Raw genomic sequence first — 24466 nt, 5'->3', positions numbered from 1 at the left:
AAATTTAATGAAGATAAAACAAAGGCTATAACTGTAAACTATGTAACCACATATGGATTGGTTCAGCAATACCTATATTTATGGGAACACGATAAAAAGAAGCATTTTTGAGTATGGATTAAAAAGATTATGTTATGGCAGCTAAGGATACGTGGGAAGAGACTATTCAAAAGGTAATATAAAAAACTGACAAACTGGAAGTTCTTGTTTATGGACAGAAAGATATGAGCAATAAAAATGTTTTTAGATCATTTAGGTTTATAAGCAGATCAGGCTTACTTTTATCAATAAGAGGGTAAGTTGTAGATACCAATAAATAGAGTCGAAGGGTCTAATCTGGGAGGGGAAAAAGACAAGGGTCAAGTGGGGTAAGGTGTTCCTTCCAATAGGAGGTGGTTTAGGATTATGTGATTTGAAAAGATATTTTAGAGCTACACAATTAAGGCTCATATACATAACACAAGCAGAAAGCTATAATTCAAAGTGGATATGAATGATCATGAAGTGGGGGAAATTCAAGAAATAAGGAGAAAGTGGGATTTAAAATGCAGCTTCTTAAGGAGAATAACAGCAGCCATACAGAATATTATATTCACAAAGTAGCAGAACATATTCTATGAACTAAACCAACACAACACTGGAGAAAGTAGATTTTACAGATAGGGATGTCTGTAATTAGGGCTACAGAGAATACACAAGAGGGGCTGGAATTTACTGGAGAAAACTGGCAAATGAACAAAGGTATTGGGAGCAAATAACAGAGAGGGAAAAGTAACAGAATGGGAAGAGGTCAAGAAGACATTTGGACTGCAGACTAGAGACTGCTTTCCCTATCAGAGATTGATAACAGAGTGTAAGCAAAGAGAAAGGGATAGGGGATTCCTAAACGAAAGTCCTACTCTGGAAAAGTTTTTAGCTGAATCCAGAATAGAAGCTGCTATTAGAAATGGTATAATTAGTAATGAATATAAAATATTGCATGATAACTATAGGAATCAATTAGAGGAGGCAAGAAAAGTTTAGGGAGAGAGACTGGATAAATAACTCACAAGGAAATCAAAGGGGGGGCATTTGTATGGCTTCCAAATATGCAACAAAGTCTAGCAGTTTGGGGATTTTTGCTTGGAAATGTTTGCATAGGTATTTTTATATGCCAAGCAGACTCCAAAGAATTTTCCTCAGGCAGATGGCAAATGTTGAAGATGCAATGGGGAAAAAAGAGGCAACTGGGGATATGTGTCTTGGAAGTGTAATGAGTTAGGAGACTTTAAAACTTCCCTGCAGAATACTCTGTCAGAAATATTGAGTGAGCAAATGGGTATAACAAAGGAAATTATTTTTTTTTTAGCTGGGATTCAGAATCTGTATTGCCTAGACAAATCTAGGTCTTTTTAAGTTTAATTCTGGTGGCTGACAAAAAAACAGTTACTAAAAAATGGAAATCAAAGTCTAAACCAACTGTATTTGCAATATTGAATATTGTAACAGAGATAAAAGAACTGGAAGTGGGGTGTTATAAAAAGGATAGAAGCAAATTACATAGAAAAGTGGAAATTGTGGGAACAATACATCAAGAACAATATTCTGGAGGAGGAGTAAGGTTTCAGGAAAAGCAGGAATTGATCAATTTATGTAATGTTGGACTGATGATAATTATACTAAAGAATGCATGTGATGTATAATGTCTGCAGCTGGGAACATGTTAATATGATTTGTTTTCTTTTATATGAATGCATGTTTGTCTGTTTCTTAAATAATAATTCAATAAAGATGTTAAAAATGAATGTCTTGTTCTTGGCCTGAGAGGCCAGCTGTACCCTAAATCTGGCCTTGGCAGTCTTTATTTGTTCTCCGAGTTGCTTCTTTAGTTTCATGAGAGCACTTTTATCCTGCTGAGTGCTACAGCTCCTAATTTTTGACATGATTTTCTTCCTTCTATGATACAACACTCTACTGATGTGATTCCACCAGGGTGACTTTTTTTTTTTTTTTTTTTTTTGAGTTACTTCTATTACTGGTCGGTACAGCTACCTCTATGCAGCTATTAACATGCTTGGATAGGGTTTCTGTGAACAGTTCTGTGTAGGCAGCAGTGTTCTCAGGGTTTATGGGGACTTGGAATTTTGCCAGATTATCACTTCATACTATGAACTTAGCCTTACTGTAGTTCCTGAATGTTCCAGATTTTATTTTCACTTCAAAGAATACCATTATGTAGTCTGATCTTACCAGAGGGGACATTACACTAGGGGGTATGCAGCAATCCCCTGTATTAGTGAGGTCCATTTCCAGTATGATTGTGCCCCTGGTCATTGTACTGAGAATCTGGTTTAGGAAGTCTGTGTTTAAAAAGTCCGGGAATCTCTGTGCCTGCATATGTGATTTTGTATAAGATTCCCAGTTAATACTGGGCTAATTAAAACTGCCCATGAATATGTTATTGGGTTGGATGATGAGTGCCTCCAGTAAGTTTAAATATTTGTTATGGGTTTCCTGGGTCATAGAGGTGGACCTACAGCTGGCAAGGAAGAAGTATGGGATTTTTACCTATTGTGATTTGAACATAGAGAAGCTCAAGTGCATCACCCTTCTTGGCTAGCCTTAACATATATTTATTTTTGATGTAAACTGAGACACCTCCACCTTTCGTCCCTAGCTGACTGCCAAGCTGTTAGGGGTTAGTGTAATAGTTAAGTATATACTTTACCGACACAAGGTACAAAGTTTGATTCTCAATAACCCACAAGAGCAGTTAACCTAGTACATTCCTAAGAGCCTCAGGATACAGAGTTTGATTTTTTCACCTTCACATGCCTGCTGTGACCCGAGGTAAGTCACTTAACCAGAGAGTTCTCCTGCAATGTCCCTGAAAAAGGAAAATTTGTCCAGGGGGGGCTTACCTGGTCAACATCTCCCTTACAGGTGAATGTAAGAAGCAGTGCAACAAGGCAAAAGTCATATTTCACAAGACCCAAGAGACTAACACCTTTAAAAAATATAAACTTCTGTTGAAGAACTAAACCACCTCACAGGCAGGATAAATTCAAACATAAACATCAAACTCCAGCTGGATACATCCATCTTTTCTGACCTCTCTCAGATGTCATGAGTTTTGATTTAGCTTGTCTCCCTGTCAAAGTTAAAACAGATATCTTAAGGTACCCCCTTAAATCACTCAACCTCCTTATAACTATCCATCTTCTCTTTCAGAACCAGAAAATGAAAAAAACTACAAATAAATTAATGCACCCCCTGATATGGTCAACTTGGGGGTTATTAACCATTTCCATGATAATTCTATGACTTTGCATATGAGATTTGTGACCAGTATTCTCATGAACCAGGACACTTTTCTACATAAACCATTTAAACAAATCCCAACCTCCTCCCTAAACTCTGCTTCCTTTCTCTAGCTGTGGAAACCCTGTATCATCTTTCCATACCCTACTCTCCCTAATGATCACTACTGTCCAAATCTCTGTCCAATTTCAGTGTTTTCATTATGCTGCACAATGCTAGAAGAGGTCATAGTTCTCAATTAACAGAATACAGCTTACATTTTGTACTTCACAAGTCCAAAATGGATTACAAAGGGCATAAAACAGCTACAGTCCTTTGTAGTCTTAGAAAAATAGATGAGAGGGCCCCGATCAAAGCTATTTTTGTCAATTTGATCAAATTTTGATTCAGTAGATCACTTATCTTACTTTAGATGGTTTGACTTTGACTACTTAAAAACAGATTTATTAACTACCTTGAATAACACATGGACAAAAAACAAGAAAATAATCTACTCTCCAAACCCAAATGTACACCACAGTGTTCTATCCTTGGCTAGTACTGTGTTTGAGGTTGGTGTAAAGAGTATGCCTTTTTCTAAGACCGCAGTGACTAACACAGTATCAGTCAAAACACCAAGCTTGACACTTTGGAGACAGTACAAGATAAACCTCTAGGAACCACATGATTATGCCAGCCACCTTCCCAAGAAATAAGCTGAAACAACTTATGAAATTACTGGACAAGTAAAGAAAAATCCTGATTTTTTTTCCCCACAAAAAAGAACACCATAGTTTTGACATCTAAGATATCTAATGAGATACAACTTCAAATTGTCATGCATTTATTTTTCAGAGGATGTTTCATAAAAAACAAACCTCCAGGAGCCTGAGTTTCATAATGAAGGCCACTCACAATGTCCTTTGATGAAGTTTACAACTAAATTATAGTTGTGTGAGACATTCAGCATAACACTATCTTCAAGAAGACACTCTTTTGGCAGAAACATTATTTGCAAGGTTTTGTACTACCAGGCAGTAGAACAGCATATATAGTTTGTCAGAATTTTCCATGCACATCCCACATTAACCAGCAGGCTGATGGCAGCATAAATGGTATGCGCAGTCGTTATAATAGGTGATTCAACCATCTTAGACCATGAAAAATTTGAAAGTTCTGCATGTGATTCAGAAATAGTAATGGAGCTCAGTGACCGAAGTCCAGCATCTACATAAGGCAAGACTTAAAGATTTACAAAAGAGAGCTCTGACTAGAACACTAATGAATAACTATATAGGTCCATATGTTACAGTACACTAGAGAGCAATAGAGTGATTCAGATTTCAACACTGCAGTTTCAAAGCTCTTGGCATTTTGGTTAATTCTCAAGCCGGGATGTTTTCTGTGGGGAATTTGCCATCCTCTTTCTCTCTGCATGGGTTTCTGCTGAGTATTCTGCTTTCAACTCACATTCCAAGAACTTTTCATTAGGAGAACTGATGATACTACAAAAGTGGTCATAAATATAAATGTAGTGTGTCAGTGACTGTGTGTATGTGTCCCGAGACAGACCAGTGTCCCATCTAAAACTGATGTGCTTCATTGCACCCATTCCTTTCCTATCTCTGCAGTGACACTACAAGGGTGATGATGAATGAATGAAGCCACAAAGTGATTTTGCAAAGCTGCCTTTCACTCAATGGGCCACTGCCCAGAACATCATGCCGTAGTGATGTCAGGAAGAGGCCGGCACTCCAGCCATTGATCAGGTATGTGAATACAAACTTAAGCATTTTAGGCACTGCAAAGTAAACAGAGATTTTGACTGCTGCACAACTAAGGCACAAGACTGATGAGATGCACTAGATATCTTTGTATTCCATTTTCAGCCACATTGCTACCTGCCCTGTGGCACAACATTGGTACATTCAGAGTTTTTGGATTAAGCATATATCCACTTAGTTCACTTAGTTAAACAGATTGCACTAAACTGTAAGCTATTAATACCAGCAAATCGAGATTTTTGAATCACAACTTACCATATGGTTTTATATCTAGCTTTAACTGTCCCCTTAGAATAGGTGTAAGGAGTTTTGAATCAAATCCACCTTTTGTGAAAGACAGCAAATCAGATCCAAAACCAAATTCATCAATGGGCATTAATGTAATTTTTTTTACAGAAAAAGACAACCAACACAGAAGGCATCCTAGTGCATTCGTCTACGGATTTAGAAATTAATGATTTCTGGCATCCATAATAACAAAAATGTCCCATTTGAATAGATGATATCTCATGACTTTCCCATTTTTTTCCTTGGAAAATCAGTTCAGATCTTTCCTGAAGGATTTCAGCTTAAATGTGTAGTACAACAATCATCTTTGAACATCACAATTATGCTGTGTAAAAGCTGCTACTCAGGATTAAAGCTGTATGGAAAGAAAGCCGGCCAATATTCACAACTGTCTAGACGTTCATAACCATGGCTAGGCTGATGTTGTATTTTCTTGCAGAATACCAGACATTGCTCTAAAGCAGAAAGTGCCTGCAATTAAGAAATGCTGTGAACTAAAATAATAGTCACCAAAAAAGGTCTACCAAACTCACAGACTTGAACAAAGGAGCAGCAAACCCCTCAACATATGGCAGTCATCAGTAATGTAAACAGACTTCCAAGATCTTCACATTTCACTCATGATATTTGGAAAAATCTTTATGAGTAAAATGAAAAAGCATAAATAAACAGTCTTCCAGTTTATTATTGAGATTTGTGCATTAAGTGAGGGACAGAATGCTATCCAATTTTCAGTGCCATCAGTGCATACTATCCCTGCAAACCTGGGAGGATCTGGTTCTCCCTGCTTGCTGATGTACGATATCACTGCCACCATCTAACTAGATAGTCATGTTTCTTTAAGATGAACAACAGGAGGCATCATACGGCCTCAAGAAATCTGATCCCATGTAGAGCTAGTTGATGGGGAAAAGAGATTTCTGAGGGGGTCTTTGACTTTGGACTATATGCAAAATAAAATAAACCACAGCTAAATGCATCCATAGTAAGCACTATCAGATACACTGGATAAAGTGATTCCATCCCTTAAAGGAGTAACGCACCCACAGACTCAAAAAACATGATGTTTCCTAAATTATAACAGCACTCTGGGATTATTTACAGGATTTTAAATATTTTTATAAGTAATTCCAGAGTCTGACCACATGGGGTCTAGCATCTTGACGTGGTTTTGATACATCAATTTGCCACTCGGTATCCCAGAATGCAGTGTTTGGCTGAAAAATGTTACATCATGCAGGCCTCCATTTGCTTAAAGCTCCTGTCATTCCATAGATGTTACATGCATACACTGCTCTCTTTTAGTCAGTACTTTGTAAGTAACATTCCCTGCTGCTGAATGACTACTTAAAACAGAAGCAGTGCAAATGTCACAGAACACACTCAGAGTGCTGTTTACTGCTGCCTTTTTTCTAATGAAGTTTAAATAGCACTAATTTGTGGAATTAATTCCAGTCCATCTACTTCCCCCCTCCCCTGTAACACTTAGCTTCCCTAGCTGTCAAAGTCCTGAGGGTAATTTGACCTGTTAATTCATGTGATTGGCAGCTCTCAGCAGGGTGCTTGACTCATGTAATTTAATCTTTGTTCACGCATTTCCTTTGACAGAGGGGACTTTTTTTGTTGCACTATAAGCCATGGCCTTAACTGACTGCATTCACATCCAGTTTATGTAGCAACTTTTGGAAGGTCTTGCACCAAGGAGCTACAGAATAAAATATTTTGGCTCTGAACCCGTTGTTTAGATCTTTACTGTTAAGGTACCACTTACTTCATGCTTCCACCTTGTTAAAAATTGAGTTTCACATCTGCAAAGTATGTTGGTATGCAGCGTCTGCCTACATTTGTTTTTACTCCACTGGTTGGTTTTCATAAATTCTTTTGCAGTGTCCCTGGATTTTAATTTGTACATACAAACCACATCACTATATTTCCCTTCCCTTTTGTTGTGTCCAGAAGTGACTGTGGCCACTGGTGAATGCTTAAAAGTCACTTATCACAAAGAAGTTTTTTTTTTTTTTAAATCAAGGTTAACTTACCTTGAATCAGATAATAGATGCCACGGCAAGGACTGACTTTTGAAATATTGATGTGCACGGACCAAATGCCTTACTAAATCCATTTGCCAGCCTCCAGTGCAATTGGTGCTATGGCTGTAATACACTGGTGTGTTTGCTCAAGCCTTCCACAAATCCCCACTATTACAAAGCAATTTTGCAGTGTAGTAACAACCCTACATGCCCATACACCTTTATCCATCAATATGCAGCTAGTCCCGTTTATCTAACAGTCCTGTGAGTGTGTGAATTCATTTTCAAACTTAAGGTGTGGAAACTGCAATGAATGATTCTAGGTTCTTGTTCAGGTTTCACATGGTGCTTGCTTAGAGCTACTCTCACTTGTTAAGTCACTACGAATATGTTGCACTGCCAGTTTTGATACCATGGTAATGTTGTAATCTTTCTATTCTCGCAGTGCACACTAGCAGTATCTGCTGCAAATACAACAGAGGACTATGCGAGCAATACACCACTTCAGCATCATTTGCCTTGGAGAATATACAAGTATGCATACCAAATTTCGGTGTTCCCATACAGTGTTAGTAACATTAGTAATGAAGAACATATTGAAATGTAACATTACCTGTGACCAGATGTAATTAATAAAGATTTTGTCCTGTGTAAAAAAAATTCCATGATTCTCTTGCTGTTTAGTTTGCTTCATTTTACTGGCTACCTGTAGAGGTTTACTATTTCTTTGCAAGCTGCAGTATATATTTTATTTTCCAGTTGTTTACCTGGTTAGTCCGACTGGGTATAAGATGAACGTTTTCAGCGGAGGCCCGGGGGTAAAAGCTCAAAGTGGTGCAATCTCAGTAGCCTGACATTGTCCCTTAAGTGCTGCCTTATATTGACTGTCATGTCTTTTCTACAAGATTTTGTAGGCATACAATTGCTATGTTTATCTGCCTCTCACACCAAACAAATAGACCTTGTCGACATTCAGCAATATCAATCCAAGTAGTACTTCACTCCACCAACACAAACATAACAGGTACACTGCTCTGCAATACAGAAGCGATTCTAGTATGCTTTTAATGGCACATGCTGAGGCACTGTCCTAAGTGAGCTAACAAAGCTGACAAGCAATCCAGGTATAGATTGTGATTATAACTTTGCACAGTAATCCACAAGACTGTGTATGCTTCATGTTAATGTCATCATCTGCCAAGCCATCTGCAAGACAGTACACAAGATACTGCAACACCCAAGGAACCAGGGCCACTGAGCCTCAATCCAGTAGTGGTGTAGTGTGGCCATGACCAATGTTTAAGCCCGGTTGCCTGCACCATGTCTTCCAATACCCCCCCCCCCTTCTTATTATGAAGGTCCCTTCAACTAAGACAATTAAAAAGTGATCAGTCAAGACAGACAAATGTATGCCGGAGAGAACTTCTGAGACAAAAAAACAAGTACGCATTACAACTGCTGCAAGAAGGCCATATTTTCAACTGCAAAGACAAGCTTGTCAAACATGGTAGGAATAACACTTCAATTACCACACCAGTGCAATTACATTTATTCTTCAGCCTTTATTACTGCTTGCTAGTAGCCTGTTTAAAGTGGAACTGCCATTCCAACCCACAGAATTTTGGTTCAAGCACTTGGGATTCACATGAGGTACATGCCTATAGCTACTGTGAGCAGGAGATGGCAGGATTTGCTACATTTCTGTTACTAGAGTCATGTTGCACCTAAATATTTTCCCTCAGTAGCAGTTCCGTGAAAACGGCCTAGTACTTATCTCAGACCTTCCGCCCTTTATCCCTCTCTGGCCACTGAGTCTGAGAAATACGGCTGGAAATTTTCCAAATGGTGTCGCCTGCACAGTCTGGTTCATTTGGGCATTATGAGACTGTGGAGCAATTGCCTCATGTAGACAGACAACCCTCTACTACCACCTAGGAACTCAATTGCTGAGAGATGCAATGACATTACGAATCTATAGTCTATGGTTTCTGATCTCATGACAACATTACTATCACTCAGAAAGTTGACAACACAATCACTACAACTCTAACTCCACCCACATATACGGAGGTTCTCAGGGAAACCAAACCCCAGAACAAGAGACCTCCGGACTAAAAACAGACAAGACCACCACACTCCTCCACACCACACATCACTCAGTCCACACACGTGTTTCACAACCAGTAAGGATTAACGTTAAACTGACCATGATTCGCCATAGGAAACTTCAATTTGAGGCACACATGTGCCAGTCAGAAGGAGAAATAGAAGCAAGATTGTCAGGTCTTATCTCACATACACCAACTGAAATAGATTGGTCACTAAATAAAGATTACATTTCTACTTGTGCAGAATCTTTACCACAGAGCAACAAAACCCTCTATTAAGACCTTTTGAAGAGGAGCACTACACTTACCACCACGAACTCATGCTTACCCTGGAATTTCAAGTTAATATGGCATTGCTAACATTACTTGCTTCAAAACCACTAGATAAAAAGAATTTACATTATAGTATATGGAAAGCTTTTTTCCCAGTTGATGCTATCCCTGACAGAAGCCCTTCCAATTTACAAGCTGTTTTGTAAACCTCCTTACTCTATACTTCAAAATGAAAGAGTGTCACTGAAGAGAAATCCATATGTCATGCTTCACGTATTATAAGCAACCTGGAACTATCCAAGACGGCTCAAAGCAGGTCAAAATGACAAGTTTTGTGAAGCAAAATAAAGTCCAGACTTTCAGGACTCAGAATCCACTAGGTGCAAAGTGTCTGCTGGAGAGTTTTCAAGGCTACCCTTACATGTGGACCTATGGCGATAACAGCTATCACCAAGCTTTAGAAACTGCAGATGCCCTGAAGGAGAGGGACTTTTAATCAAATACAAAAAAAGGTAAACAATGAGCAGGTATGCTTGCACTGGCTTAGGCTGAGAGTTCTCCTAGTTTATCATAATTTTCAGATTCTGGAACTGATTGAAGGAGAAACCCCTTACCATAATAAACTTACATCAAAAGAGATCCAAACAAGAAAAAAATCATTGCAGAATTTGATTAGCTATAGAACTATTTCTGCAGTGTACCTTTATATTTACCACTACCTTCAACCTACAACTTACTGATTTAATTCTTTTGCTTCACTACAACTTCCTTAAGCCCTCTATTATGGAATACCTACTGAACTAAAGATTGTAGTTACAGGCTTTATATTTCTGATCTCATTAGCTAATATGCATACTGTGTTGTTAGAACCTAAGCTACTGACATGCTAATGTAGTTTGGTTAACTAACACATAGTACCTATGTACAAGTCCACATTTGTTACTTTTTGAATCCTATATTGCACTGCAAGTCATTTGTTGAATCTAAATGTTATAAAGATTTGTGTTATTCTGCTGCTGATACTACCGTATTGTAAATCACTGTTCTTGTGGAGCTTTTCCCCCCAGGCCTCCACTGAAAATGGGCTCATATTGGCTCAGTGGACCCTCCCAGTAAACAGACAGACAAATAACCAAACAAATAATTTCTGGGCTTTAATAGCCATATCGGGTAGCCCCCACTCCTACTTCTAATAAGTCCATTATTTTTCCACATCTTGCCAAGCCTCAGCAAGTCACATCACCAAGTGGGCGGGTGTCCACGTTACAATGAGGACTTCTAGAAACCTTTGTCTTTGGTTAGGCAATGAAAGGACGACAGACAGATGATGGTGGGCCATCATCCCTGGTTGGCTTTTTTTTCTGACTGCATTATGTTCCTCATGCCTTCTGGCAGATTTCTACCTGCAGTGTCACACCTGAAAGCCCACATAAGTGCTCCCTCCCACTCGCACCCCTGACTAACATATAAAACCTTAGCAGGTTGTGCTTCCCTCACTCCTCTTATCTGAGTGTGACTTACCTAACTGTTCACCAGGTGGTATGCAACCAGTGAGGATCAGACTACTCCCCTCTACCTAGATGGATGAACTGGCACTGAACACTCCATCCCATTCCTCCTTGGCAAGCTTCTTGAGCACCTGAGCCTTACACAAACTCTGGAGTGGCAATCATTACTACATGTAGCTGGTAGTGCTATCATGTACTTTGTGAACACACTAGAGGCCAATAAAAGGCTGACTAGTAGTATTCAAAACTCTAAGTGACGGTCATCTATTCAGGATTGCAGGAACTTCTATAACACTTTTTGGTCTTCATATTAAAACATGCACTCTGAAAGGACAACCAGTGGCGCCATTATTTATGAAGAGAGAGAAATATTTGACTTATGCTAAGAAAGGTTTAGCCTGACAAGATCCAAAATAGGTCTAATGCTACCCATCTTCTTTTGGGCAAAGAAAAAATGGAAGGAAACTCCCTGATGCAGGAACAAAGTAAGTTATTCACATCTGATAAATGTGCAGATACATGTAGAAGCAAACTGCTTTTTATCTGTGTTGCAGAAAGAGGACTGGACTAAAGCAACTTCATCAGTGTGTAAAGCAAAATTGAAAAGCATAACCTTCTTGTGATCTGCCTTATCTAAGCATTCTATGTAATAAGGAAAGACTGGGGCATACAAAGGAAGATGCTACTACCAACTATCTCTCACAGTAGAAAGCAATTAGATGAAGGATGAGCATCCCCGAGAAAGCTGTGCTTGGCATGCTGACAATATCCGTACCACACTTGGTGAACATTCTTCTCGGGCTTCATAGATGCCGGCTCAGTCTACCAACTGCTTTCCTCCTGCTTCTCTCAATATACAGTATCCTGAAAGCAGCACAAGTTCTAATGAAGCCTGCCATAATGTGGCCCAGTTAGATTACTTCCCCTTTGCATAATAGCTTACAATAAATTTTAATAAAATAACCAAAATATGTATCAAACATTCAGTAGTCACAGTACCGCTCCAGTGGCATATGGAGACAGCCCTGATTATTGCCTGGCCAACCCAAGTTCTTGCAGCAGCTCAGCTGACTAATGTAGTGGTAGGGAGGGATGGGCATACCTATCCTAGATGGGAGGGTGTATGTCAATGATGTTGCCTAAAGAGAGGCATCATCCATAGAGGGGATTTACCCTTGAATGAGGTTGACAAGCAAGGGGGCTGGGAAGGTGAAGTGGGTAAAGCATACAAAAAAATAAAAACCTGGATGGAAGCAAAGATGTGCCTCCAGGGTACCCTTAGGATCCATGACCAGCCCCAGCAATTTTGGAGCAAGTCTGGCAGGTGGGAATCTAGCTGATAAACCCAGCATGGACATGGGGGACTGAGGGCCAGGCTAGTAAAAATGATGTGTGTGTGTGTGTGTGTGTGTGTGGGGGGGGGGGGGGGATTCAGTAGGCATGGTTCTCCTAGAAAATTTATTTCCATCCTGCACAGGTACCTTTGCCAAAGTTGGGCTCTTTTTAGGAAATTGAACTACTACTGCTTTTGAACTACTAAAGGCAGCCTCTTAGTGAGGCAGGGTTATCCAGCATGCATGTTCCAGGCATAAAGTTATCCTGCACTCTTCTCCAGGGACTGGAGCTTTTGGTTCAGGGCCAGGAGTTAAGGCAGGACTGTGATTTCAATCTCCTAGCAAGACACACAGGAACACAGAAGAGGATGCATGCTGACAGCCTGAACTATAGAGGTCAAAGGGCGAACCAGTATGGATAATGCTGGACCCAAATGAATCCTCTAAGATAATTCAGCAAAGACAATGGAGAAACAGAAGATGCATCTACACCCATAGAAAGCAAAATAACTAGTGCTGAGGAAACTTGGATCAGTGTGAAGGTAAGCCAAGGTAGATATGTAGCCACATGCTCACTGTAGGGTAACTGGATGTCTGTAGAGATGTCAAGTAACTTTTCTCTAGCACCTGACAATGCCAATTTATCATACAATTTTCCTGCTATATGACTAAGTAAAAGCCCTCCCCAAATTCTACAGACCATCACTGAAACGGAGATTACATTTTCTGTATTTTTTTCTTTTTGTCAGTGACTGCATGATGCCTTTTTTTTTTTTTTTTGCAATATTAATAACTATCAACTTTCAAATGCAGTGGCCAGGCAAAGTATGCATCTTCCATGCTTCCTGACTACTTCAGAATTTGAATGCTATTTAAAAATAATTGAAAGTCAAGGACTCGTAATTTCTAGTAAAAAGTGTGCATTTCTTCCTGGCTTAAATATATGTTGTAACATTACAATATTACTGAACTGCTGTTGCTGCTAATACTTGTACTGTGGAATTTTCAAAGCATTCCAGTGCTAATCACGGGTCTATATTACAACATCGAACTAAAACAAGTTCGAACATTGTAATATCGAACTCTAAAGTCCGAAAGTTGAAAATAGCGAAGCCACGGCTTTTCAAGAATTTCCTGTTTCCTCCACTGTGGTGCAATCTCAGAGTTGGTATATCTGAGTAGGGGATGTGTGGGGGGTGAAGCCCCCCACTTTAGTTTAAGTTTAAGGTTACATTTTTTTTTTTTGTCACTGAACAGCAATTTTTTTTCCCTGGGAAAAAAATTGCTGTTCTGTGTTTTCGGTTTTGTTGGGTTTCAGACTTTAGGGTTCAATATTACAAACTTTAGGGTTCGATATTACAACAATCAAACTTTTGTTAGTTCGACGTTGTGATACGGACTCATTAATCACAGATCCATTTCAACCCCAACATCCTTACTGTGTCACTGAATGAAGCTCTCTACCTATCCTCTACCCTGCCTGACAGCAATTAGAATCTCCACTCAACTTCCCTACCCATATGTGGCCTTCTGGCAATCAGAGCCCCTTCTGATCTTGCCAATACTTTTCAGTAAAGAGATAAGTACTCAGAATGACTCCACCCCATCAAAGACCTACTCTTCCGATTCCTACAGCACTAGTGAAAAATGTATTTTCTTCCTAACCTGTGTGTCTTGCCAGCCCTTGAAATCCATTACCCATCGGTGTGCTAGTCTGCAGAAGTGAGTTCCTCAATGGGGGGGGGGGGGGCAATGTTTTTTTTCTTCTACACAGCAGTTAATTCACCGATCCATTCACCATCACCTTCAGCACAGGCTACCAACTCTGTCAAAAAAGCTATAACAACCCCTCTCCCTTTCCCCAACTCACAAGCCATGTAGCCTCCGTAGCATTGGTAGGCAACATTATACGATCAGTGGCCTGCAGTGCCTAGTCTACATAATGCATACTAATTCTGTATAAGAATTGCATCACAACTGCATTGTACTGGTGACCATTTCAGCTGATCTCTCTGTCTATGCACAAGAATGCTGCAGTTAGAGAACTCCATTTATTCCCTCACATGCAGTGTCCCATGTGGAAAAATGGGGCTGTGGATGGATGGCTGGATGACTTCTTACCAGATGGCCAGCAGGCAGCTTATAGGCAAGATGAGCACCCAGATTCAAGAATTCAGCTCAGGGATATGCCAGATATGGGAACATATTTTGTTGCAGCCTGACATTTTTGGTGGCTACAGACACTCCACCAAAGGAAATGTTTGCAATCTATATATTAAACAGAAAAGATTATAAATATTTGCAAATGTTTTGCTAAATAATCCTAACCTCGTGTCTGCTCTCTGCCATTATGCTTGTATTCATGTTAGTAGGAAGCAAATGGTGAAATAATCTGAAAGTCATATGGGGCTATTATTTTGTTGTTTTAACACTGGAAAAAAATAAATTAAAAAAAGACAATATTTTAATTGTTAATGCATTAAATGTCATCTGGCTAATGTAACAGATTTGGTAATTTAACTTTGCCAACCTTAAGATTTCTTACCTTGAGGGTACAAACTCGGTTTGGAGTTTCAATCTGAAATACCCCTTCCTCTCCTTCAACATCATAGCTGAAGACAGCACAGGACAAGTCAATACTGTCTAAAGGGTTTACATCTTGAGCTGTCTTGTAATAAAGCAGACAGTGTTTCTTTTCATCATAGATGAACCATCGTGATTTCCAGGTTTTTAAAGGCCCTTTAACTCCTAGTTTGTTTAAATATCCACACAACTTCCTTCTGGGGACTTCTTCAACCACTGCAGTTGGTGTCAGAGGAGCAGCTTCCAAAGTAGAATATGCATTACCCTCATTTAATGTACTGCTGTCATCATGGAAAGTGCTGTTACTTTCTACCACACTCACTTGACTTTCTTTACTGGACAGCTGAGAAGATGACTTCATTCCAACTCCACAGTCCTCTTTCTGTTGTGACTGCTTCTTCTGTTACTCTGTAGTACAAATTCTAGTTCTGTAAAGTGACACACAGACAAGCAAGTATATAAAATGGCAAAACAGCAAATTGTATATTGTTCAACTTATTATGAGACACTAACTGCAACTGAAAAAAAAAAAGATTTACCTTAAATTAATCTCAGTTAAATAACTGGCAAGACATTCAAAAGTATACTTCTCAACTTCTTTCTTCAAGAATTCTACACAAAGTAAAAAACCAATGGGGAACAAAGGTCTAAAAATCAGTAACTATTTTAAATATTACTCTAATTAATTTAAAATGTTGATAGAACAACAGGTTTTACATCAAAATGCATTTTCTGAACAACAACAACCAAGAAACTTGAATGTATGTATGAACCAACTGCAATCCTCAGTGATTTATCAGAAGATCAAAACGTTTATGGAGTACAGGGCAAAATATGAGGCAAAAGGAGGGACACTGTGCAACAGCAGGGACAGCCGAAAGGTATGTTCAAAAGTTCGGCTGCTATGCATCTTAGAGCCATACATCTGACTTATAAATTAATGTTTAAGATTATACACTCTTAACTGCAATTTTTCATATGTTCATAGGTGAATACTAGGCTAACCACCCTGAAGGCCATTTCAAGCTTAGCCAATAACCTAAGGTCAGAAGCAAATCCTGTACCTTGTATCTATGAGGTGAACACCTTAGCCATTATACCAAACCCACCACACAATTATTACAGCTGCTCACACTACAACAACCCATTTGGTGATGGCCTCCTGTATATCTGATTCATTCAGTTCAATTTTCCTCCCCTTTTCTCTTCTTTACAGAAGCACATCTCTTTATGTATTGACCCAAAAAGGTGGAACTTCATGCTTTGGATGGTTACAGTCCTATAATTACAATAGCTTTTTAAGCTGCACTTTGTATGCCTCTTAGCATTTTGCTAGCTGCATATGCTACAGTGAAGTGACATAATGGCACCAGGTGTTACTCCACTAATACCATCTTAGATACAGTTTTATTCAACATACAAAAAAGGCTTCTCTGCTGAGCATTCATCACTCTTCACTGTTCTAAAAGTGGCTCCTCTTGGTGTATATTATAAAAATGTTCAGTTTGGGGATGGGGTTATTTGTTACTGTTTACAGATGACAATATCTGCTCATCTTACCTGCCCAAAGTAAGTCAATGAATACAGGCAAACATTAACTTTACTGTTTATTGTTGTGTCAGGTTTATCAATGGATTGTGCTCATTACAGCAGAGTGACGTCTCCAGGCGTTTCTGCAGTTACCTCCTACTGCTCCTCTAGGCGTCAAATATTGCCTGTTCAAATTTGCATTAATAATTCCAAAACCATGCTACAGACAAGGTATCAGAATATTTTATCTTGAAGCATACATGTTGGCAAACACAACTGCATTGATATATGACCTCTGTCAGTGACTATTTGTTAGTTCTGTAAGGTGATAACTTAATTTTTTAAAGGCTGAAGCCACACCCACTGGGAGTTAAAGGTACACACTCGAAACAGCTCTCCTGGAGGGAATGAGTTATGTGAACAGTTTGTGGTGACACAATTCAATGAAACCTCCAAAAAACATTTATCAAAGAGCTGTAAAAAGTACAATGATGTTGAAACCAAGTATTGCACGCAGTTCTAGTCTGGAGTTTAGAAAAGATATGCACATTTACCAAGAGTTATTATGTTGAATGGTAAATGGGACATACCACATTATTGGGGTCAATCCAAAACTTGTTACTTATGTAAGATTAATTCACATTTACTACCGGGCTGTGACAATGTTCACAATGCATAGAAAGGGGCATATAAAAAATAAAATTGTGGGATCTATTGTAAGAAGAGTAACCTAGAGGCACACTTCTGGATTGACTGTCCTGTGTTGTTAGAGAAAGACAGTACTACAGTGGAAGGTGCAGAGTTACAGTCAGAGAAGGAAACTGTTTCTGCTGAACAGGAAACAATAGCAAAATACATCATGATACTGTTATTTCTCAACAGAATGATGTTTCTGTGGCACACAACATGCACAAAGAATTACATGAAAGGGAAAAATAACAGGAATAAACTATTGATGCATCTAATATTCATGATTTATTAACTACTAATGAACAGACTCTACAAGAAGAGGTAGAGGGAGATTACTGTACCATAGCAAACAAGGTGAGGAAAAGTAATGTAAACAAAGCTGCTAAGAAAACGGAAATAAAAAGCGTGGGGGGGAATAATATGTTTGTTATTTAGCTCAATATAAATAGTAATATTACTGAAGTACAGTGGCTAACAGTCGATGATTACTGTAGAAAGCTATAAGTCGATATTATTTCTTTAGTTGTTAAAACAACTGCAAGAGGACTGGTTACAGTCCTTATGGTAACATATTTTATGGAGTTTTGGGAATGAGGCATGCATACACTGTACAATAAAATTTAGCTTTTGTTGCAGTGGAGAACCCTATTTATTGTTTTACTCACCTAGTGAATTTTGCAATAAATGGTGTTCCTTGTGTTTCCCTACAGATATTAACTGGATGAAGCACCTGCAAAATTCTTATATCTGAGGCTTCCAAAAACACAGGAGCTAATCAGGTCCAGTCTTTGAAACCTGCCGGCAGCCCTCCTTCCTCACATTTTAATTACAAAAAAGAGGAAAGAAAGCTTTTCTTCTTTTAAATTCTAGCAAACTACTTGCTAAAAATAGCAAAGGTTTTATCTTGCACAAAGCACTACAGCATTAAAGTACTCTCTTTTTTTTTTTTTTTTTAATTTTAAATTGTAGCAAACTGTTACTGTTCAGGCCACACAAGGAGCAGTATAGTGTTCAGGTTTGGCTGCAAATGCAATATCAAAGCTGGCATGCATTTAAGAGTGATCGGGATTGACCAACTGCACCCTCCAGCACTTTGTGTCTGGAGCAATTGCCACGTTTGCCCTGCCTTAGCTACACTACTGATAGCTTCTACATATTTGCTAAGACACTTTCTAGCCTTATACAGCATTTTTAGATACAGTAATTCTTCTATGCATACACAGTAGTGCAACGGTTAGCGTTGCCACCTCACAGCAAGAGGTTCTCCGGTTCGATTCTCGGCTGGGGTGCCTTCTGTGTGGAGTCTGCATGTCCTCCCTGTGGTCACGTGGGTTTCCTCCCACATCCCAAAGACATACAGTAGGTGGATTGGACACTTTAAATTGGCCCTAGGTGTGAGTGTGTGCGTGTGTGTGCCTTCTGTGGAAGGTTGGGCGCCGGGCTGGCAACCCGACACTGTAAAACTCTACTGCCAATCATGAGCGGACAGATGATCCGCTGTGGCAACCCCTAACTGGGAAAAAGCCAAAAGAAGAAGAAGAAGATGATTCTTCTATGCCTACCAACCTAACAAATCCCAGATGGTCCTGTCTTAACATGCTTTTTGTTCAATGCTACAAGTTTATACAAAAATGCCCACTCCTGAGACTTTTCTGACCCTTGAAAACACACATCTGCACAACAGCAGAAACATTGTTCCACTGCAGTAACAATACTACTTTGTTACCATGGTTTACTACCCATCACTCATTCAGACCCTGTGGTGAGGATGTGTCCATGTCCAGTACCTTATAACCTCACAGAAAATGCAATAGGATAACAACCTAGAACTCTTGCATATCTGAACATCTATAAGCAAGAACCCCTAACCTATCAGGGCTAACAACAGAAGGCATTCCCTGTCTTCCACAGTCCACACTTCTTACCTAAACAAATTAAGAGTCCTTACAGAACTTCAAATTAATTCTGGGAGATTTAAACTACCCATTCTTAAATTTGCAGACATACAGCATAAACAACAAATATACACAGAGGTTCATGTACATCATCAACACTAACTCTCTAGAATGGATAGTATGCTCCTGTACTTGGGGCTCAGATCTACTTTACCTTGTTCTCACAAATATAGCTGCAATATGCTCCACATCTGTAGTTGCCTGTCAATGGTAATATTAGACAACCATGCTATCCTTTTTACCACAAAGACCGCCCAAGAACGATCCACTCCTACTGTCTACAGGGATTTAACCAGGTCCAGTATTCCAGCACACCTTGATGGCATAAGGAGATTCAGAAGTCTGCCACCCCATAGGGAGCCCATAACAAATGCAACCATTTATGCCCCTGATTTCTACTCCTACCTAAACTCCTACAGTGAGGCACTATCCCCCATCCTTCACAAATACAATGCCAATTTTGGAAACAAGCACCTGCTGTAGAATGTCAGTATGAGCAAACTTTACCAAAAAAGGGGAAAAAAAATGCTGGCGCTAAGAAATAAACACAAGCCACTACCTGCTAGAAGGGATCGCAAAAAGGTAAGGAAGGAAGTCAAGCATAAGATCAGTAACACCTACAAAATAAACTATGAATTAAAAATTCAATCTCATCCAAAGATAAATGCAAAACCTTTCTCAACTATGTCAGAAATCATAGGTCGGTCTCCAGATGTACCATCTACTCTTTCCCAGAAGATGTCACTAACATAATAGTGGAAACATTTAGTTACATTTTTCTCCTTTCTGTTCCCTCCTTGTTTCTCCTTAATCTTTTCAGTTCTCATCACTGTTCATAATTATACTAGAATAAGCCAGCTCCAAAACCAAAAATTCTAGCTCTGTGAGACCAGAAAACATATCAGGCTGTCTTTTTAGCTTAAAACATTGCCTCACCAATTCCCTCTTAAAACTATTTAGTCTTTTTCTCTCTAATGCTATGTGCTCGAGACGTGGAGAACTACTGTGATACCCCTCTACATAAGCAGCCCTACTATCGACCTAGGAAACTACAATCAAATTAACCCTGCCACCATAATTTGTAAAGTAACGCAACGTATCAATGAGCTCATGAACAAGGATATTGGCAGGTTACAAGCCTTAAATGATACCTAATTTGATTTTCTGAAAGGCAGATCCTGCCTTCCAAATTAAATTTCTTTGAGAAAGTACAAAAGTACCAAATAATGGCACATCAAAACAGACTGCCTCCCTGTATTAATTCAAAGCCTTTAACACTACCCCCACAATACAGGATTATTGAGAAAATGACCCAATTAAATATTAACCATTAAGTAACTCACAAGACAGCAAATCGTTTCTCAGACAGTACACACACAGTCACAACTGGTGGCATACTCTTCTCAAAAAGGCAAGCCACCAGTGGCATCCCACAAGGTTCTATTTTGGACCCACTCCTCTTTGGCATATACTTCACTGATACCCAAACTGGTATTAAGCATCTTGGCTAACTTTGTTGGCAGCTGCAAACTTGGAGGCGACACCAACTTACTACATGACATTCATACCCTCCAAAGGGTCCTATCCCACACAAACTCCTGCTGTCAGAACAATGGTCTTAAGCTCAGTACAAAGAAAAACAGTCTTTTTTCTCTCTGGGAAGCAACAACACCCCTGCACATACCTCATAAATGATACAGACACTGTTGTAACTGATCTAGATTCACTCATGAACAACAAACTCTTTTGACCACTAAGTTTGATCTACTGTTATGAAATGTTCTATGCAGTGTCTCCTTCTTTATCAAACCCAATAATGTCCCTTTTGGCATGCATTTATTTAGGCATATTGCCCATCTGAAAAAAAAAAAAAAAAGTTTCTATAATAATAAAATCCTTGGGTATGAGCTCCCTAAATTGCACAGAATGCCTGACTGCACTATCACTCTGTTCCTTCTCCTTCAAATTACTACAAATTGACATTTTGCTTAGCTTCCAAGGCTGTATATGACCAGTACATGTCCCGCTTTAACCTTTTACATATTCTGAAAATGGGTAGCACCACCAATACCTCTTCTGGGTACCTAAATCTGTATTATGATACTAAGAGAACCTGTTGGCATGACAGATATTTCTCCCAAAGGATCATTGACCTATGGAATAAGCTCCCACTCCATATCAAACTAACTAACTCTATTTAAATCCAAGCTGAATGAGAGGGTGGGTATCAAAATTCACCCCTGGTCTAGTCCCACTGGCCCTTATGAACAGATGGACCAAGTACTGAGAATTGCAGTGGATGGGCTCCTAATGGGCTACTTGACTGATAGCCTAGCAAACAAACATGAACATATGCTTATCAAAAGTGCATCTTTAAGGAATGGCTATGACATCTTGTACTGTCAACATATTTAGACTGAAACACCATGTGAACAGGAGCTGCAGCTCACAGTAAGCAAAACAGCATTAGTTATGGGTTTGATACATACTGATGCAGACAAATACAGGAACTTTGTACTTGGACTCGGGTTCCTGGCTGCTTTTTCTCACTGTATTAAATGATGCAACCCATTAAAGCAGACAATGACAGAATAATATCCACAGAAGTTTTTGTACCTGGATTTGGTCTGTATATAGCATTACTTTTCTTGTCTACGTATGTGTCAGTGTCAGTGTTAGGGAGCACAATCATGCGGTGATGCTGCCTTATCACTTAGCAAGTTCAAGATGTTCATCAAAATTAATACTGTTGCAGTAGTCTTAGCTGTGTGGGCAATATCCTGCCAAGGATGGAACAGCCAGACAGCTTATAAAGCATCAGGGCATCTTCCATCTGTCCCAAATTGTAAGTTAGCCTGAGCTGAGCTGAATAAAAAGACATGTTTGGTCGCCAAGAGCTTCAGAGATTTTCTGCCGACAGAGAGAGGGAGGCTGAGCCCTTAAAGAACAATGCTAGGAGCAACAAAAATAAGTATTCACAACCTGGCATAAACACCACACCAAAAGAAACAAACAAACAAGGAAGGTGGGGGGAGGGAGGGAGTGGCTACTGCATCACTGATCATTCGAACATCTACTGTTATGGCAAGTTTACTTAAACTGTACTATGTCCATTCTGATCACTGATACAGTAGCCTTATCTATATAGGTAGATTACCCTAGCTTACTATATTTGGGGGGAGGAAGGGTCCAGAAGCTCCTAGAGAATGGTTCTAGCAAAGCTCGATCTAGAACTAGAGCAGGAGACAAGCTTGTAATGCCTTGCAAATGTATGCATAGATGACCAGGTTGCTGCTTCTAGAATATTTCTAGAATCCAACCCTTTCCAAAAAGCCACACATGAAGACTCAGTGCAGCCATTTGAACATCTACTGTTATGGTAAATTTACTTACACTCCTGCACTTTAGCAATGCCTGAAAACACCCACCTTAAAACAGTGATACACAGAGAAATGCTTGCCTTCATCGTCAGATTTAAAAACTAGACACATTCTCACTAACGTCTGCAACGTCTTCTAAAATGCATAAATCTTATCCTGTTAACAGCGTTTTTATTTAGACTTGTACTCCTTTGTCATACTGCGACCTTTTATAAACTTAATGTATCTATTCTGTGCAGAGCTTTTCTCCCTGGGCTTTGTGCCTAGCTGGACTACCCCATTTAACAAATAGCAATAAATTAATAAATTAATAATTCTCAAGAATGCAATGATGGTAGTGAAGGGACTTAAAGTGAGAGGAAACCTGTACTCGAATGAGTACACTGAAAATGCCTCTGTACATCCAAGTTTGGAAACGTAAATAAAGATACAAGAATAAGATTGCCTCAACTGTCATCAGCTCCACTACGCACACTGAACATGGATCAGCTGGGGGGACATTAGTGGCACAGGTTCTGCAAGGACCTGAAGGGGGAGGATGGGAGCAAGTGGTCTAACGTGCAATGAGGAAGGCAGGCTAGGTTCACTGCAATTAATTAGCCTGGGAGAGTTCCATGCTGCATAAACAGTGAAACACTTCTCAGGAGGCTGCACATGCACAGAAGTATGCATGCAACTCCTGAAGGCACCAATTACAGAGCTTACAAGGCTACTGCAAGTGTAATGGCAGTTCTGGCATGCTCCCAGCAGGAGTATAACACTGCCTCAGCATCCTTGATCTCACTAGCCCTGGATGTGAATTGGGTTGTGCCTGGGAGAGACAAAGACGGATCCGGTATACCTGGTAAATGAGAAGGGGAACTGATAGCAGCTGATGGTCAGCTGTGGGAAGGAATAAAACAGACCGACTGGGCTGTAAGCTTCAGCACTATATTTTCCTTTCTACTGTTTCAGAATTCACTTTATACAGATATCATGTTTCTTCCTGTTTCCACTACCCATTCATCTGAAGTAGTACAGCCATATGATAATAAAGAGTCATCTTGGCTTTATGGGTTTTGGACTCTACATTGCCCAAGTGTAACCCATATGTTAGCATAGAAGAGAACTATTGCTGTACTAAAGTAATACAAAATAATGTGAAATTAGCACTTTAAATAATAACTGATGATTCCATAACTCCAGTTGTATTTGACTGTCTGGAAGCTGCATACAATGTGGAGAAAGGTGTAGTAGCACTGCTGTCTTACCACATCTGATTCATGGTATGTCTTTTATATAGGGTACGTTCTCATAGGTTTTCAGAGGCGAGACTGGTTTCTTCCCAGATCTAAAGACACACTCGGTTGGTTAGGCAAGCTTCCAAAGTGCCTTACATTGATGGAATTCCCATCTAAGACTTGTTCTTGATCTTACTTCCATTACCTGTTTTGTTCACTAAACCCTGCAAAACTGAATAGGACAGAGGAGATACTGCGAAAAAGGGATACTACCCACTTGTGTTCCCTCTGTATCGACTGTAAAGTATTTTAACTGCTTATCATTCACAGTGGTACACTATGTCCCCATAGCTGCACTAACTACAAAAAACAGTGAGTTACATTAATTTGGTTTTGTCCTACAGGTGTTGTTGAACAATGGTAACACACAAACACAGAAACAGAAATGAGAAAGTAACAAATCCCCTTTATCAACAGACCGAACAGAGAAGACAACCTGAATAC

General features: G+C 39.4%; 1 protein-coding gene across 3 annotated transcripts in view; it reads right to left on the bottom strand.

The window, feature by feature from the left end:
- Nucleotides 1-24466, bottom strand: part of TBC1D2 (TBC1 domain family member 2) — a 1250316-nt gene that overhangs the window by 1190216 nt on the left and 35634 nt on the right. For 2 of the 3 annotated variants that reach the window (XM_044060977.1, XM_044060978.1), the window contains exon 2: nt 15150-15615. In XM_044060977.1, the coding sequence (XP_043916912.1) occupies nt 15150-15548 (399 nt within the window). In that variant the 5' untranslated portion in view covers nt 15549-15615. Of the gene's footprint in view, nt 1-15149; nt 15616-24466 lie in introns of those variants that run through there. The other variant, XM_044060979.1, reaches the window with a different exon arrangement.

This window comes from Protopterus annectens, chromosome 2.part0, assembly GCF_019279795.1.
Source record: "Protopterus annectens isolate FY-2018-M chromosome 2.part0, PAN1.0, whole genome shotgun sequence".
In the NCBI taxonomy this organism is placed as follows: domain Eukaryota; kingdom Metazoa; phylum Chordata; order Ceratodontiformes; family Protopteridae; genus Protopterus; species Protopterus annectens.
The sequence above is the reverse complement of the archived record's forward strand: the minus strand, read 5'-3'. Positions and strand labels throughout refer to the sequence as shown.